Raw genomic sequence first — 15,662 nt, 5'->3', positions numbered from 1 at the left:
ATAATAAATCAGCATATTGGAATGATTTCTGAAGGATCATGTGACACTGAAGACTGTAGTAATGATGCTGAAAATTCAGCTTTGCATGGCAGAAATAAGGTATATTAAAACAGAAATTTTAAATTGCAATAATATTTCATAATACCACATTTTTTCTGTAATAAATGTAACTTTGATACGCATAAGAGAATGGCAATGTAGGCCAATATGTGTGTGTGTGTGTGTGTGTGTGTGTGTGTATATATATATATACACACACACATATATATATATATATATATATATATATATATATATATATATATATAATATAATAACCTGAATAATATTCAGGTTTATTTTAAAGACCTCAGTTTGTGTCCCCATGTTTTGTGTTAATCTGGTTCCAAACTTTGTTACTAAATTACAATTTATTCTCATCATTTATTCATAACATCTTTTTCATCACTTTATCTGTTTAGTCAACCCTGTTGTCATTATTTTGCACTGTAAACAAATAATTATTGATAAGTGGATATTTCTAGAAATATAAAATCTGTCAACCTGTTTTAGCTGTAGCTATCACAATTTAATATTTAACATTAATTGTTATAAAAAACAGTATTAATTTTGCTTTAAAATTACAATATTCTAAACAAAACCAATGCATTAAAGCTAAAAGATGCATTTCTTTGTCTGAAAGAATGTTTAAATGTCTGCTGTTAAATCACCTTTCATCACAACAGCAACATCAGGTTTGGACACTCAGTTGGTCTACAGCAGGTGGCAGCACATGCCTAATGCAAACCTACCTAAAACACTGCTAATTATGAAGACAGGACATCAAAACAAAACCTCAGTTATTACAAATTCCCCTCAAGCGCTTAACACATTACCAGCGTCAAAATGTATATTAGGCCATACGCCACAGACACATAAGTGAAAATTAGAAATGCATAGCAAGAATGCAAATAAAGGCATAATGCTCTTGACAACCTCAGCTATGCAGCTGTTAAGTATAGTTCAAATGTTAGTTTTGAGGAAGACTCATTACCAAGCAGTTTTCTTCTATTATCCGCTTACTAGTAAAGTAGTGCGTTATGAACATTTGTTTCGGTTTATTCAGCGCAGCCCTGATTCCACCAATCAGATCGCAGCGCTCCAAACTTCCCACCAATCAGAGAAGCCGCTGTAACTTTCACTCGCAGTTCGCGTCTGTCGCTGTGTTTTGATCCGCTGTCTGTCTGTAGGTGGTGAAGCCTCGATGGGGACACTTTTGTTTTTATGCTAATATTTTCTTTCACAAACTGCGGCGCTTTTGTCAACGCTCAGGTTTATATTGGGGGGAATGATGACAGCATTTATCTGCGGTTGAGGAAGCTGCCGTGTTTCTGAAGAGCCTCTTGAGATCGTCTAAGCCTCTGCCATGAGTTGTTTGGATGTTATGTATCATCAGAGTTATGGAGCTCATCACTACTTGCCCGCGACATCAGCAGCAGCGGCAGCAGCGGCTTACAAAGCGGCATACTACCATCATCATCAGCAGCAGCAGCAGCAGCAGCAGCAGGTAGGTCATAAATTCGGGCTGACACAGACAACTCATGAAGAGTTAAAAAAAGAAACTTCTGCTTCCGATATTTTGCTGAGAAGCGCTCTTACAGCATCAGCTGTAAAACATGTTACATCCGCGGTCATTATTTGTTAACTCTACATATTATTTGTAGCTTTGTTACACACAGACAATATTTTAAACTGCAAATAATAATAAAAAAATATACTTTTGAATGGAGTTGGAGTTCAACAAGTGTTAAAAAACATCTCAGAGTCAGGATGCAGTTCTTGAAGCATTTTTAAAAACATTTTAGTTATTCCCATACTTATTTTTAAAGATTTGCTGATTTTATTTTTACTCTAAAAAGATTAAAATTATAATACTGATTTGAGATGTCTCCAAAGTGATTTATTATCTAAATGCTACTGTTATCAAATAAAACTGCGTGACATTTGATATAGAATTCTTCAAATTCCATGGAGTGAATTGCAGCTGAATGTGTTTATACAGTCTCTCGTACGGAAATCTTCATGGGCGTAAATCAGCGTACCACTAATGTGCCAAGTGTGGGCACAGGGCCATCAATTCAGACACAATCCTCAACAATCTATTTTGGTCGAAGACCAGGTGGTGAATGTGTGTGCTCCAGCGTTTAACCCCTGACCAGTTTTATTCTTCATATTTAACACGGTCTATGTCTTCAAGCAGAAGAAGTTCAGTGCCTACAGCAGGATGCAGGATTCTGAGGAGTTTCCCTCTCACTGTGGTCAGAGTAAGCAACCTAGAGCGCTCAAGCCCCGTCCTGAGCCTGAGCTTTCACGAGAGGAGGAGCAGAACGTTGGGGAAGAGGAGCGCTGCAAGGAGACGCAGCCTGCCGAGGCCGAGTACTTGAGTGCCAGGTGTGTGGTGTTCACCTATTTCCGTGGAGACATCGGGGATGTGGTTGATGAACATTTCTCACGTGCGTTGAGCCAGCCCAGCGCCTTCAGCAATGACGCCAAGGCCGGCAGACTTCAATCTGGAGGACCGTGGAAAGGTACAAGACAGTGTTACATGGGAATATACTTTATTTGTAATCCTAAAATACAGTAATAGTGCTAATAAACAAATGTAGCTCATTTAAGCTAAAAAGGAATCACTTCGTACAGTTTATTAATAACCCTTATTACATTATAAATGTGCGGGTCAAATTGACCCCAATTTAATTCACAGAAAATCATTCTATTAACATGAATAGTTCACACATATTACCAAAACGGTATGTAAGATTAATTTTTAAAACATTTTTTTTTTTATAAACAGTATCTTTTTCACATTTTTAAAACCTTTTTGTGCAACGATTAATTGCGATTAATCGCATCCAAAATAAGTTTTTGAGTACATAATATATGTGTGTGTACTGTGTATATTTATTAAGTATATATAAATACACACATGCATGTATATATTTAAGAAATTATGTTGTTTATATGTTAAATATATTTATATATAAGTTATATGAATATATATATATATGTGAATATTTTAAAAATATATTCTGTATGTGTGTGTTTTTAAATATACATAATAAATATACACAGTACACACGCATATATAAACAAAAACTTTTATTTTGGATGTGATTAATCATTGCCCAGCACTAAATCTTTTTAAAAGAAGTGTAGAAAAGCACTTGTTTTTATGTGCTTTTCTGAAGCTCAGAAAAAGAAAGATCTTGACAATAGCAAAGCTAAGATTATGGGTTTGATTCCCATTAAAATTGTACACCAAAAACATCAACGCAGTGCAATTTTTTTCAGATAAAAGCATCTTTCAAATGCGTGAATGTAATTACCTATAGAGTGTGTTTGGGAAACTAACATAACAAAATACATAAATTTCTTTCTGCTTTTAACCATGAAATTTGCAGGTCAAATTGACCTGAAAACGAACATCATAATCAGAATAAAATTTTGTATGCACATTCCACCACAAATCAGGTTGTCGAAACTTTGCATGCATGTTCATAAATCTAAAAGTGAAAAAATATCAAGAAAAAAAAAAAGATTATGTTAAACAGTATTTTCGACAACTCAAAAATAGACATGGTAGTTCAAGTCCTGGCTTCTGATCGGTCAATACAGCTTTGCTGCTAAGCTAACTTAGTTAATTTGTGAACTTTTTTTGTCAACACCAAATTTATATAAATCTTCATTAAAAAGTGTAAAAAAATTAGAAGCCGTTACTCTAAAGTAATAGTTCACCCCAAAATGAAGATTCTGTGATTTATTTCTCACCCTCATGTCGTTCCAAACCCATAAGACCTTTGTTCATCTTCAGAACACAAATTAAGATATTTTTGATGAAATCCGAGAGCTTTCTGACCCTGCATAGACAGCAATGCAACTGAAACGTTCCCAGGCCCAGAAAGGTGTGCAAAGAAAACAAAATTAATGGCTTTATTCCACAGTTTCTTCTCTTCCATGTCAGTCTTTGACACGCATTCACTAGAGTACCACTGCACTTGACATGCTTCTTAAAATCATTGATTAATGTCACATGGACTATTTTAATGATTTCTTTACTACCTTTCTGGGCCTTGAACGTGTCAGTTGCTGTCTATGCAGGGTCAGAAAGCTCTTGGATTTCATCAAAAATATCTTGTGTTCCGATGATGAACGAAGGTCTTACAGTTTTGGAAAAACATAAGGGTGTGTAATTAATGATTTAATTTTTTGTGTGTGTGTGTGTGTGAACTTACTTTAATTTTAAGTGATATGACATGATACTACAAAACCATTAAAATCAGACATCCAGATATTGTGGCACTGAGTAACAAATTGTTTCTTGTGTTTCAGAAGGAAACTCCCACTCCGAGGGTCAGTGTGGCTCTTTACCGTCATCCCTGTGGGGTAGCGGCTACCCATCCCAAACCAGCCCGTGTGTCCCCTCCTCTCACCCTGACTTCCCCCACGCCGCTGCCTTCCACCCTGCAGACACTGGCATTTGGAGCAGCCACAGCCTCGCTCAGACCGGCCTGCCCCCTCCTTCTGCTCTTACTGACTCTTGGCACTACGGCCTTGGAGCCCAGGGTGGAGCGGGATACCCTCATGTACATGAAATGTACCCTCATATGCACCCCCGTCACCCACATCCGCATTCCCACGCACACCACGTGCTCCATCACGCCCACAGCCCCGCTCTGGACCCACGCTTCAGCCCCCTTCTGCTACCTGGTGTAAGAGCATCTTGCAGCCCGACGTCATGTACAGACGGAATCAAAACAGAGCTGGAAGCGAGTAACATCCCAGCCCCGAGCTGGCCCGCTTCTTTCCATGGGTCAGTGGACATCTATCATGACACAGGTGAGACAAGAGGAGGGAATAGTTTATGAATCCAAACACTATTTACAGTGTTGTGGATTGTGTAAATGATCATGATATAGTCATTTTAGTTGGAAATAACCATGGAGTTATTGGACGATTCAGTGAATTATATAGTTTACAGTCAAAAGCTACTGAATCTCATACACTCCCTAGTAAAAAAGTAATAGAGTTCAAATGCATTCATAGTTTAAGTCTATTAACATATTTACTGATATACGACTTACTGATATCAAAATTGTAATTAAACTTTATTTGGAGTACTTCTTGTGTGCAATGCATATTTCTTAATATGAAGCCTAAAATGTGTTTTAATGTCACTATTGGTAAGGATTGTTGATTGTATGATCTTTAAATAATATTGATCTTTAAATGCAAAATATTTAAAGTGTACCTAAAGTAAACTAGCAATAGTTCCACTTTTAACACAATCAAATATATTTATGCATATCTTTAGTTGGACTTCAGCACTACTTCCGCACAATTAAAGTACGTTAAGTGGTTAACTTTAAATATACCAGTTTAGTATAGCGAAAGTACAATTGCAGGGTATGTTTATCAAGTACATAAAATGTAAATGTATTCGTAGTATACTTAGCATAAAATAAATGTATTTTAAATACATTTTAGTAAAATTTTAATAGTGTGAAATATTATTATAGTTTAAAATAACAGTTTTCTGTTAAAATGAGATTTATTTCTGTGATGCAAAGCTGAATTTTCAGTATCATTACTCCAGTCTTCAGTGTCACATGTAATATGCTGATTTGATCAAGAAACATTTATAATATCAATGTTTAAAAACTGTTGTGCTGCTTAATATTTTTGTGGATACTTTTTTCAAGTTTCTGTGATACATAGAAAGCTCAAAAATATAAATCTTTTGGAACATTATAAATCTTTTTACTGTCAGTTTTGATCAATTTAATACATTTTCACTGCATAAAAGTATTATTTTCTGTCTAACAAATACATTTTTATTTATTATTGCACAAATTGATTCATATTATGGGTTTAAAAACTCAAAACACTAAAAAATGGATAGTTGTAACTCATATTGCACAATAATAATGTTCTTTAATAACTAGTTTCTTGACTAGTTTGAAACACATGCCACTTATTTTTATTCTATAATGTGCTGTTGCTTTCATATATTTCAAATAATGTAAACAAGTCCTGCCACTGATATCCACATTATATATATATAATTTATTTATATATTAATTTAATTTAGTCTGTGTTGGATTCAGTGTTGGATACTTCATTGTAAATCCTTTTCCTTCTAATTTAGATTACTTTTGGCATCCTCTAATACTCAACAATAAAATTAATAAAAATATTTTATAAAATGTTTTTAAATAGAATGTAATAACACTTTTAAATGTAATCGTCAGAATTTAATAAACATTATTTGTAGTATTCTATACATTTATAATGGTATGATGCTTATTCTCAAGATTTTATAATGGTATGATGTTTTTTCATAAGATTTTATTGGTTTATTTTTAACTTATCCAGCCAGAATTTGAATACCGTTGTATTCCTACTCATATTCATATGCGACCCTGGACCACAAAACCAGTCGGTTTAAGTAATACCATAAGTAGCACGGGTATATTTATGGCAGTAGCCAAAAATACATTGTATGGGTCAAAATGATCAATTTTTTTTTTTTTGCCAAAAAACATTAGAATGTTAAGTAAAGATCATGTTCCATGAAGATATTTTGTAAATTTGCAACCAAAAATGTATCAAAGCTTAATTTCTCATTAGTACTATGCATTGCGAATTTGGACAACTTTATAGGCGATATTCTCAATATTTTGTTTTTTTTGCACCCTCAGATTCCAGATTTTCAAATAGTTGTATCTCGGCCAAATATTGTCCTATCCTAACAAACCATACATCAGTGGAAAGCTTATTTATTAGTGTTCAGATGATGAATAAATCTCAATTTCCAAAAATTGACCATTATGACTGATTTTGTGGTCCAAGGTCACACATCTTCTGCTATTATAAACAACCCATTCTAATGTTACATTGCTGAGTAAAGCAGACGTGTTTTAACAATTCCTTTGCTTACCCACAGCGCTGGAGCAAGACAAAGCAAAGGCCAGTGTTTGGTTCTGAGACAGAAAAGATTCACTGGACTACATGCCTGAGACTGGACCACTTCTGCAGCTGAGGCCCACAGCACTGCGTGTGGATTCTTTCCTCACGAGACTTTCTTGGGAACTATTCAGGGGAACATCAGTCTCTATCTGTGAGACAAGCACAAAAACAGCTTTAGGGAAAACGAGTGTTTTTGTAAAGCATACCATCCTGTCTCAGTTTGTGCCCGCTCATGAACAGAGATCCAGTTCAGGACGCTTCTGTAAAGAGCTCTGCCGTAAAGGACGCCAAATGAGGCGTCTTTCTTCACACAAAGGAGGTTTTCTCGACACGGTTGATGCTTTAGACCTGCGTTCGTGTACGTACCACGGGTTCTGTTGAAAGAACTGATCGTAGTAGTACGGCAGGCGGAAATGTTTGAATGTCTGAGAAAATCTTTAATATATTTGTCTTGTGAGTTTACTGATTGGTGTTTTCTGTTTGTAATACGTGTTATTAGATCATTTTGGATGTCAAATCGTCTTGCCTTAGAGGAATACGTCATTGCTATACATGAACTGCTAAGTTTTATTGGCAAACACTCTGTTTTGTTTGAATGGATTTATTAAATCATTAATGTCTCTTTAAATGTTGTCAGTGGAAGTGCTTTATAATTTTAAATCTGTTTTAAATCTGTTTGCTTTTCTTCGTCAATAAGACGTAAGGCATTTGAGAGGTCAGTGGCACCAAAACACACCACTTATGCTGCTCTTGACCAATTTTGGGAAGGAAATACGGAGAAGGCAAAGTCCCAGAAGGGATAGTGTCATTCCATTCACATTTAACTTCATCTCTCGCAAAGCTGCAAAATCTGGGACGTGTCATAAATGGAGTTATATTGCAAAAATGTTTATGTGAACGCTCTTAAAAGTCAAAAGTCGGTATGCGCTTCCTGTCTGGCGATCTGAGACGATTTGAACAATTGCAGTTAAAACAGACTCCTCTCATCTACTTCAGATACGTCCTAATAGAGATCCCGATGAAGCAAAAGAATGTGGTGATCGCCCTCTCCGTGTAACTTCGACCCAAATCCACACGAAGAATGCGAAGATCGTGGAGTATGCACTCTGGTGTGAAATCGAACATTATTTTGGAGAGCTGCAGCTTTAAATATTTTCATACAAGCGGAGTGCCAGATATTGCATTAGATTTGTTGTAAAAGACAGCTGTTGGGCTGCTTGTCCTGTGAGTGCAGAAGCTCAGGCAGTGTGAATGTAGGATTCGAGAGTGAGATCTCTGACCAGGTGGCGGCACTGACCCTCACATTCCTGCCACTGTGCTCAGAACATCAGCAGCTGCTCATACTGAAGCAGATTTAGAAACTACACCATATTTCTCAAACTCTACACTAGTAAGACTATTATGTTGAAACATACCCTTTTAAAAAGAGAAATGCACTTGAATGTAGGCTTTCACAACAAAACCCACCCAATTGCTACTCAAAACTAGCCCAAAGGCGTTTCGAGGGGGGGTCACCCAGTAAAAAACGCGTTCCGAGGGGTAAAATACACGTTTTTTGGCGGGATTCTCTGGAGGCTAAATATCACGTTATTGGGGTCGCTTCAACCCGTGGACATGAAAAACAACCTGTGGCAACAGTCTTAAAGTAGCCCAATTTACTTGGCAACACTGGCGGCAGCTTTCCCGCGAGTGGGCGTGGTTTCAGCGCCGACAGCGGACACGCCCCCAGCGTCTAAAAGCATAAAATACTGTTTATTTCTTTTTAAAGATATTGATAACTTATTTACTTGGTGGGTTTTTTATTATTTAAATTTGGCTGGGTCGTTAAAAACACATTTTTTTCTGTGGTGTGACAAACTCAGAACACATATTTAATATTGTTTTACATTGACTTGTAAAAAAGAAGTACACTTGTTTTAGTGTACTGACTGACATACTAAAGCACACGTGAAGTACTTGATTACTTATTTGATATTACACTACCAGTCAAAAGTTTTTGAACCATAAGATTTTAATGTTTTTTTTTTCATTTATTTGATTTAAAGTACAGCAAAAACTTTGAAATACTTTTGCTATTTAAAATAGCTGTTTTCTATTTGAATATAAATAGAATATTTCTATTTCAGATAAATGCTGATGTGTTGAATTTTATATTCATCAAAGAAACCTGAAAAAAAAAACTCTACTCAGGTGTTTTCAACATAATAATAATAATAATAGTAAATGTTTTTTTTGAACAGCAAATCAGGATCATGTGACTGGAGTAATGATGCTAAAAATTTAGCTTTAAAATCACAGAAATAAATTACATTTTAATATATATTTAAATAAAAAAGTTGTTTTAAATAGTAAAAATATTCCACAATTTTACTGTTTCTGCTGTACTTTAGACCAAATAAATGCAGGCATGGTAAGCAGAAGATATTTCTTTAAAAAAACATACTGTTTACTTACTGTTCCAAAACTTTTGGTTGCTAGTGTATATTTAAAGTTAAGATGTTTTAAATGTACATTTATGAAGTAAATAAAACAGATTATTGTAGTATGTTACAATAAAATACAATTTAAGTGGCCACTTTTTAATTCAGTGTGTTACTTTACGTTTCTAAAATTTACTATTTTTTTAAAATCTACTTTAAATATGTCAAAAAGCAGTTTATATTTCAATTGTATTTAATATAAATTGTTTCTAAATTTAAATGATTAAATTTCATTTACATGTCTGTAAACATTACATCGAATTTGGACTTTACATTACATTGAATTTAGAAAGCATATTATTTCTGTAATAGTACTTTTAGTTCTGTAAAATACTTTTTTACTTATTTTATTTATGGTTTTAAAGTTTTGTTAAACTGAAAAAGTTTAATTAGTCTTTCTTAATTCAGTACGTTACATGTTGTTTCTAAATATTGTAAAAATCTACTAGCAGTTTCTGAGTAAAAATTGTTTCCATTTTTTAAAATCTACCTTAAACATGTCAAAAGAACACTCTAAATTTCAGCTGTATTTAACATAAATTTCATATACATTTAAAAATATATTGCATTAATATTTTATTACATTTCAAAATTTACAGATAATGTACTCACCCCCTTGTCATCCAAGATGTTCATGTCTTTCTTTCTTCAGTCATAAAGAAATTCTGTTTTTTGAGGAAAACATTTCTGCGTTTTTCTCCATATAATGGACTGATATGGTGCTCCGATTTTGAACTTACAAAATGCAGTTTAAATGCGGGTTCAAACCATCCCAAATGCGGTTGTAAACGATCCCAGTCGAGTAAGAAGAGTCTTATCCAGCGAAAAGATCAGTTATTTTCATTTTAAAAAAGCACAATTCAAATACTTTTTAATCTCAAACGCTCGTCTTGTCTTGCTCTCCCTGAACCCTGTGTATTATGACTCAAGACAGTTAGTTTATGTAAAAAAACTCCAATAGTATTTTCGCTCATCTTCAAAAATCATTTCAAAATCATCCTACATCGCTACAGAAGTACCGACCCAGTCTTTGCAAAGTGAACATGCAAAGAAGATCAAACACCCTTAACAAAAAATGTAAAACCGCGATATAGGACGATTTTGAAGTTGAGGGAGAACATGAGATGGGAGTTTTTCGACATACCCTAACTGTCATGAACCGGAAACAAAAACAGTCCAGGCAAAGTAAGACAAGATGAGCATTTGAGATTAAAAAGTATATAAATTGTATTATTTTTATGAAAATACCGAGTGTTTCGCTAGGTAAGACCTTTCTTACTCAGCTGGGATTGTTTATAACCGCATTTGAGATCGTTTGAAGCCGCATTTAAACTGCATACAAGTTTCAGTGAAATTACATATTTTAGTGTACATAAACCTTGCGGTTCACTTTAACGATATTTACAATTCTAAATTATGAAATGACACTTTTAAAGTAAATAAAACTGATTATTGGAGTTTGTTACAATAAAATACAATTTCAATTTCATGGTTTTAAGGTTCTGTTGAACACAGACCTAACACACGTACAAGTTTCAATAAAATTGTAAAACTGTAAAAAAAATTCTAGCAATTTCTGAGTGAAAATTGTTTCCATATTTTAATCTACTTTAAATATGTTTAAAAAGCACTCTAATTTTTAACGGTATTTAACATAAATTTGATATAAATTTAAACTATATTACATTTTATTTACATGCAATTAAGTGTCTGACAGATCCAGTTTGCACTTATTCCTTAAAGTGTATTATTTCTGTAATAAGTATACTTTTTAAAATTATTTTATTTATGGTTTTATAGTTTTGCTAAACACATTTTAAAAAGTGTATAAAATGTATATGTATATAAAAAACTGTATATACTGAACTGCATATAGAGAAATTACTGAAAATACAAAAAAAACACATAAAAGAAAAAAACAGTATTGCTTTATATACCAGATAATTTTTCAAAGCAAAGTGAATAATAATATATCATTAGATTCTCCCAAATGGTCTGATAGAGTAACAGACATCCCCATTAATACTCTTTTTAAAAGCTAAATGCTAAACTGTAAATTGTTCTTTATGTACAAGAGTATGTGAACACCTGTTCTAATCCACATATATAATAAGTATTAGAATGTTGTAACAGAACAACTAATATGAAAATAATGAATGACGTTGATTTTATCCTTCAAAACAAGAGTTTCTTCTGCACTCCTTTGTCTAACAGTCATTATTATACCTTGATTCATCCATACTCTTCAATGTTTTTGCCCATGACCATTAAAATAAAATGATGGGACTTGAATGATGGCTGTTATCTTGCTCTAGTGGATGAATAAGCTTGTTCATATGAGACGGGTACACCATCGCTCTGCTTTGCTAATTGCTGTACTTGATTATATAAGTTTTGCTCTGGCCCTGTGATCATAAGCAGTAGGAGAGCTCCTCAAGTGGCCCTAACAGACCGCAAGCAGCAGATAAATGAGGGGGGAAGAGACCTGCCAGCTACATTCAGCCACTCTTCACAAGAGTGACATAAACAGCACAAAACACACGGCCGCTCTTATGAGCCGGAAGCTGGCAAAGACAGGTCAGTGTGTGGCACTGCACCATATGGGAGTGTTTACTGCAGAACTAAACCACAAACACCATTCAAAATATGGAAAGACAACAGGGTAACTCATACAATAAACCAGTGGTGTTTTGTTTCTACTTCACCTACTCGTTTTCTTTTTATTTATTTTTTCTGTTCTATCTTCTTAATTTCTTTTTATTTATTATAACAAAATGACCCGTTCTATATTCTTTTTCTATTCTTTTGACTTGTTTTGCTACGTTTACTGTGTTGGTTGGTTTTGATTGCTTCTATTGTCCTTCTTTGTAAGTCGCTTTGGATAAAAGCGTCTGCTGAATGACTAAACATACAGTAAATGTGTTTATGATGTCTAAAATCTATTTATCTTTGCATGTTACAGTAGTTTACACTTTTTAAAATTATATCAGTACCTTTAAAATGTCAGAATTTAACAACCGTTTTTTCTGCTAATAAACCTGTAGCTCACATTGATTTTTTTTTTTACTTTGAAATGATTTTCACACTGAAATTGCTTGTACATTTTGTTCAAAGTTTTGTTCACAACTTTTTGCTTATCTTCTAACATCTGAAAAAAATAATAAAAACAAAAAATGGATTAATAAAATCTAAACCTCAAAATATTCAGACATATGAAATACATTTCTATTTTTAATGTACTATTTATTTATTTATAAAACATACTCCAATAATCTGTTTTATTTACGACTTAAGTTTTAAGTTTTACGACTTGTTTTATTTACGAAATAAGTTTTTGCAGTCCAGACTTTTGCTTAGCTTCTAAATAAAATAATAAAAACTAAATATTAATGAATATAATTAATTTTTATTTTTAATGCGCAAGTTATGTATTTATTTATTTACTGTGCTATACAGCATACTCCAATAACCTGTTATATATGTGTGTGTATGTAATAACAAACAAAACTAATAACAAACAAAACTAAAATATATATATATATATATATATATATATATATATAAAATATATTTGCACTGTCCCCATCACTAAAAAAATAATAAACAAAATATGAATAAAATGCAAAAATTGTAAAATATTATGTCATATGAAATATATTTCCATTTTTGTGCTATTTATTTATCTATTTATTTTCTTATAAACATACTCCAATAATCTGTTTTATTTACAACTTTGAAAAATGTTTTTACAGTGCAGACGTTTGTTTATCCTCTGAACAAAAAATATAAAAACTAAATATTAATTAATAAAATATAAAAATAGTATATTATAATATATATTTTTTTTATTATTATTTTTATTTATTTTCTTATAAAACGTACTCCAATAATCAGTTTTGTTTATAACTCTGAAAAATACATTTTAACTGTGCAGAATTTTCACTGTCCCACCACTGAAAAAAAAGATTTAATAAAATATAAAAATAGCAAAATATTTTATGTGTCATATGAAATATATTTGTTTGTAATATGCTATTTTATTTTATTTTATTTTATTTTCATAAAAATAAGTACAAGCCCAGCAAAGGTTAAATATAGTGAGAACACAATGTCACATGTCTGTTATTGTATCTGCTCATTCTTATTGTTGAGCCATTTCTAAAATATTTTTATCTCTCTGTTTTATTAGTTACTTTTGACTTTTAATATACTAATGATGTGCAGGTTTGACATGGTTAAAAGATACATTAACAAAATTTACATTAAATTGGAAAATAAACACTGTTAAAAACACCATTTACTGACTGATCTTTATTCATTTAACCATATGTCATGAGTGATCAACAACATAATCTATGTCAGCTAAAACTTGGAAAGTAATCAGCACCTTCTCAGATGGGTTTCTGTGCTCGGTACTGAGAGGTGAAGCTGGCTCTTGCTGTCTCAGCAGTGTTTGGGGAAGCAGAGTTTGTTCATGGGCTGCTCCACAGGCTCTGCCCCTCCTTCAGGAAACCGTCCATTGGAGAGACGGAGCCCCTGCCTGCAGGAGCATCAGACAGAGCCCTCACATTAGCATGGGATACACTTCTATGCTAATTCCTGTCAGCTCTCCACGGCACCCCTCCGAGATGTTACAGCCACTTACAAACCAGTCCACAGATACAGGACAGGGTCTAACCTAACTTAAACAAAAATCTAATTAAACAGAAATCTAAAAATTTGAATTAAAACAATACTGTTTAAAATGAGGACGAATAGTATTGTAACACTTTGTGGTTGTCAAACAATTATGATGATCTTAAAGATCACCTGAACTTGAGGAGAGCTGACTTCTATCTACAAATCACCTATTAAAATCAAAAATTCAGTAGGAAATACTATTTGTTTGCACATTTCCATAATGACCAGTGCAATCTGCCAAGACCAGCGCAAATTACCACCTGCTTTAAGACATGCTTTTTTTTGGCCGGTGAATAATAGTGCAAATACCAGTCATTTGACGAGCACAAATGTGAGTAATTTGCATTGCTTGATTTATTTTAAATTATTTATTTTAAAGGGAAACTCCTACAAATGCATATTCAATAAGGTCAGGTGCAAAAAATAACTGTTTCCTGTTGTTTTTTCTCCAAATCATTGATATGCATTTTAAAGGGTTCATCGGATGCTCATTTTCCACAAGTTGATATGATTCTTTAGGGTCTTAATGAAAAGTCTATAATATACTTTGGTTAAAAATTCTCAATGGTAGTGTAAAACAACACCCTTTTTACCTTGTCAAAATCAGCTCTGCAAAAATCATCTCATTCTGGTCGAGGCTGCTTTAAATGTTAATGAGCTCTGCTCGCCCCGCCCCTCTCTTCTCTCTGTGGAGTGACGAGCCTGTTTACTTTAGCCGCATTTAGCCACTAAACTTGCTAACTAGCACATTATTAGGAAAGGTGATCGCAAAGATTCATAAAAAACCCTTATACTCACTTCTGCTGTAAGTGAAGCTGGATCATGAATGATTCGCGCGAACATAATGTGACGAGTCGGCTGCCTCCCCCCCTTATTGTCAGCTGCACCCCGTCGGTAATCGCCGCCCTTCACCAGGCTCCCGACGGGAGTGGGCGTGTGGGAGGAGGAGGGGCGCTGAAACATCCAGGTCTGGCGGCGTGTGATGGGGCACACCTGATGTGAATGAAGCCTCATCACCGCCGCTGTTAAAATGCCGAGCGCGCCTCTCCTCAGGAGACCGGTCTCTTCCCCGTGCATGCACGCTGGTGTCCTCGTGGGTCCAGGAAGGGGTGAAGAGGGAACCAGCGCCGCAGGACGAGTTGCCGGACCCCGTGGGTTCGGATGAGGACCGCACCCGTGACGGCTGACGGGCCAAGATGCCGGGCCGTGATATCCCCCAGAAGCGCCACGTAGGTGGAGAAGGACGATGCCGCTAGAGAAGCCGCCGCCCCTCGCACCCCGGACCTGAGTGGGGAGCGCGTGCGGCCGCCGGACTCCGCCCCTTACCTGGACCCTTCCCTTCGGAACACTACCCCTCCTTCACGGAACCCCGTCACATCGAGGACACCAGATCCCCCTTTTTCTTTTGGACACTTTTTCCCCCTTTTTGGACACTTTCTGTTTTATTGTTTAATAAAAGCCTCTCCGAGGCCTGACGTCACACCCACTGTGTCTGTC

General features: G+C 34.6%; 1 protein-coding gene across 4 annotated transcripts; it reads left to right on the top strand.

Moving 5' to 3' along the window:
- The first annotated feature begins 1,195 nt into the window (after positions 1–1,195).
- Positions 1,196–7,633, top strand: vgll3 (vestigial-like family member 3). 4 transcript variants are annotated; one of them, XM_051118565.1, is made up of 4 exons: positions 1,196–1,546; positions 2,243–2,567; positions 4,369–4,875; positions 6,983–7,633. In XM_051118565.1, exons 1-4 carry the CDS (start codon positions 1,406–1,408, stop codon positions 7,021–7,023), a joined length of 1,014 nt encoding a protein of 337 aa, XP_050974522.1. In that variant the 5' UTR covers positions 1,196–1,405; the 3' UTR covers positions 7,024–7,633. The 4 variants fall into 4 exon arrangements, with proteins under 4 accessions (XP_050974522.1, XP_050974520.1, XP_050974521.1 ...); XM_051118563.1 differs by having other exon boundaries at positions 2,240–2,567; XM_051118564.1 differs by having other exon boundaries at positions 2,237–2,567; positions 4,372–4,875.
- The last annotated feature ends 8,029 nt before the right edge of the window (positions 7,634–15,662 follow it).

This window comes from Labeo rohita, chromosome 9 (assembly GCF_022985175.1).
Source record: "Labeo rohita strain BAU-BD-2019 chromosome 9, IGBB_LRoh.1.0, whole genome shotgun sequence".
In the NCBI taxonomy this organism is placed as follows: Eukaryota; Metazoa; Chordata; class Actinopteri; order Cypriniformes; family Cyprinidae; genus Labeo; species Labeo rohita.
The sequence above is the reverse complement of the archived record's forward strand: the minus strand, read 5'-3'. Positions and strand labels throughout refer to the sequence as shown.

Bases quoted from the DNA above. Each gene is read 5' to 3' on its own strand.
- vgll3 (XM_051118562.1), top strand. From the start codon at position 1,406: ATGAGTTGTTTGGATGTTATGTATCATCAGAGTTATGGAGCTCATCAC. The intron at 1,547-2,236 runs GTAGGTCATAAA...TATGTCTTCAAG, and splicing joins AGCAGCAGCAGCAGCAGCAG to CAGAAGAAGTTCAGTGCCTA. The intron at 4,876-6,982 runs GTGAGACAAGAG...GCTTACCCACAG, and splicing joins GGACATCTATCATGACACAG to CGCTGGAGCAAGACAAAGCA.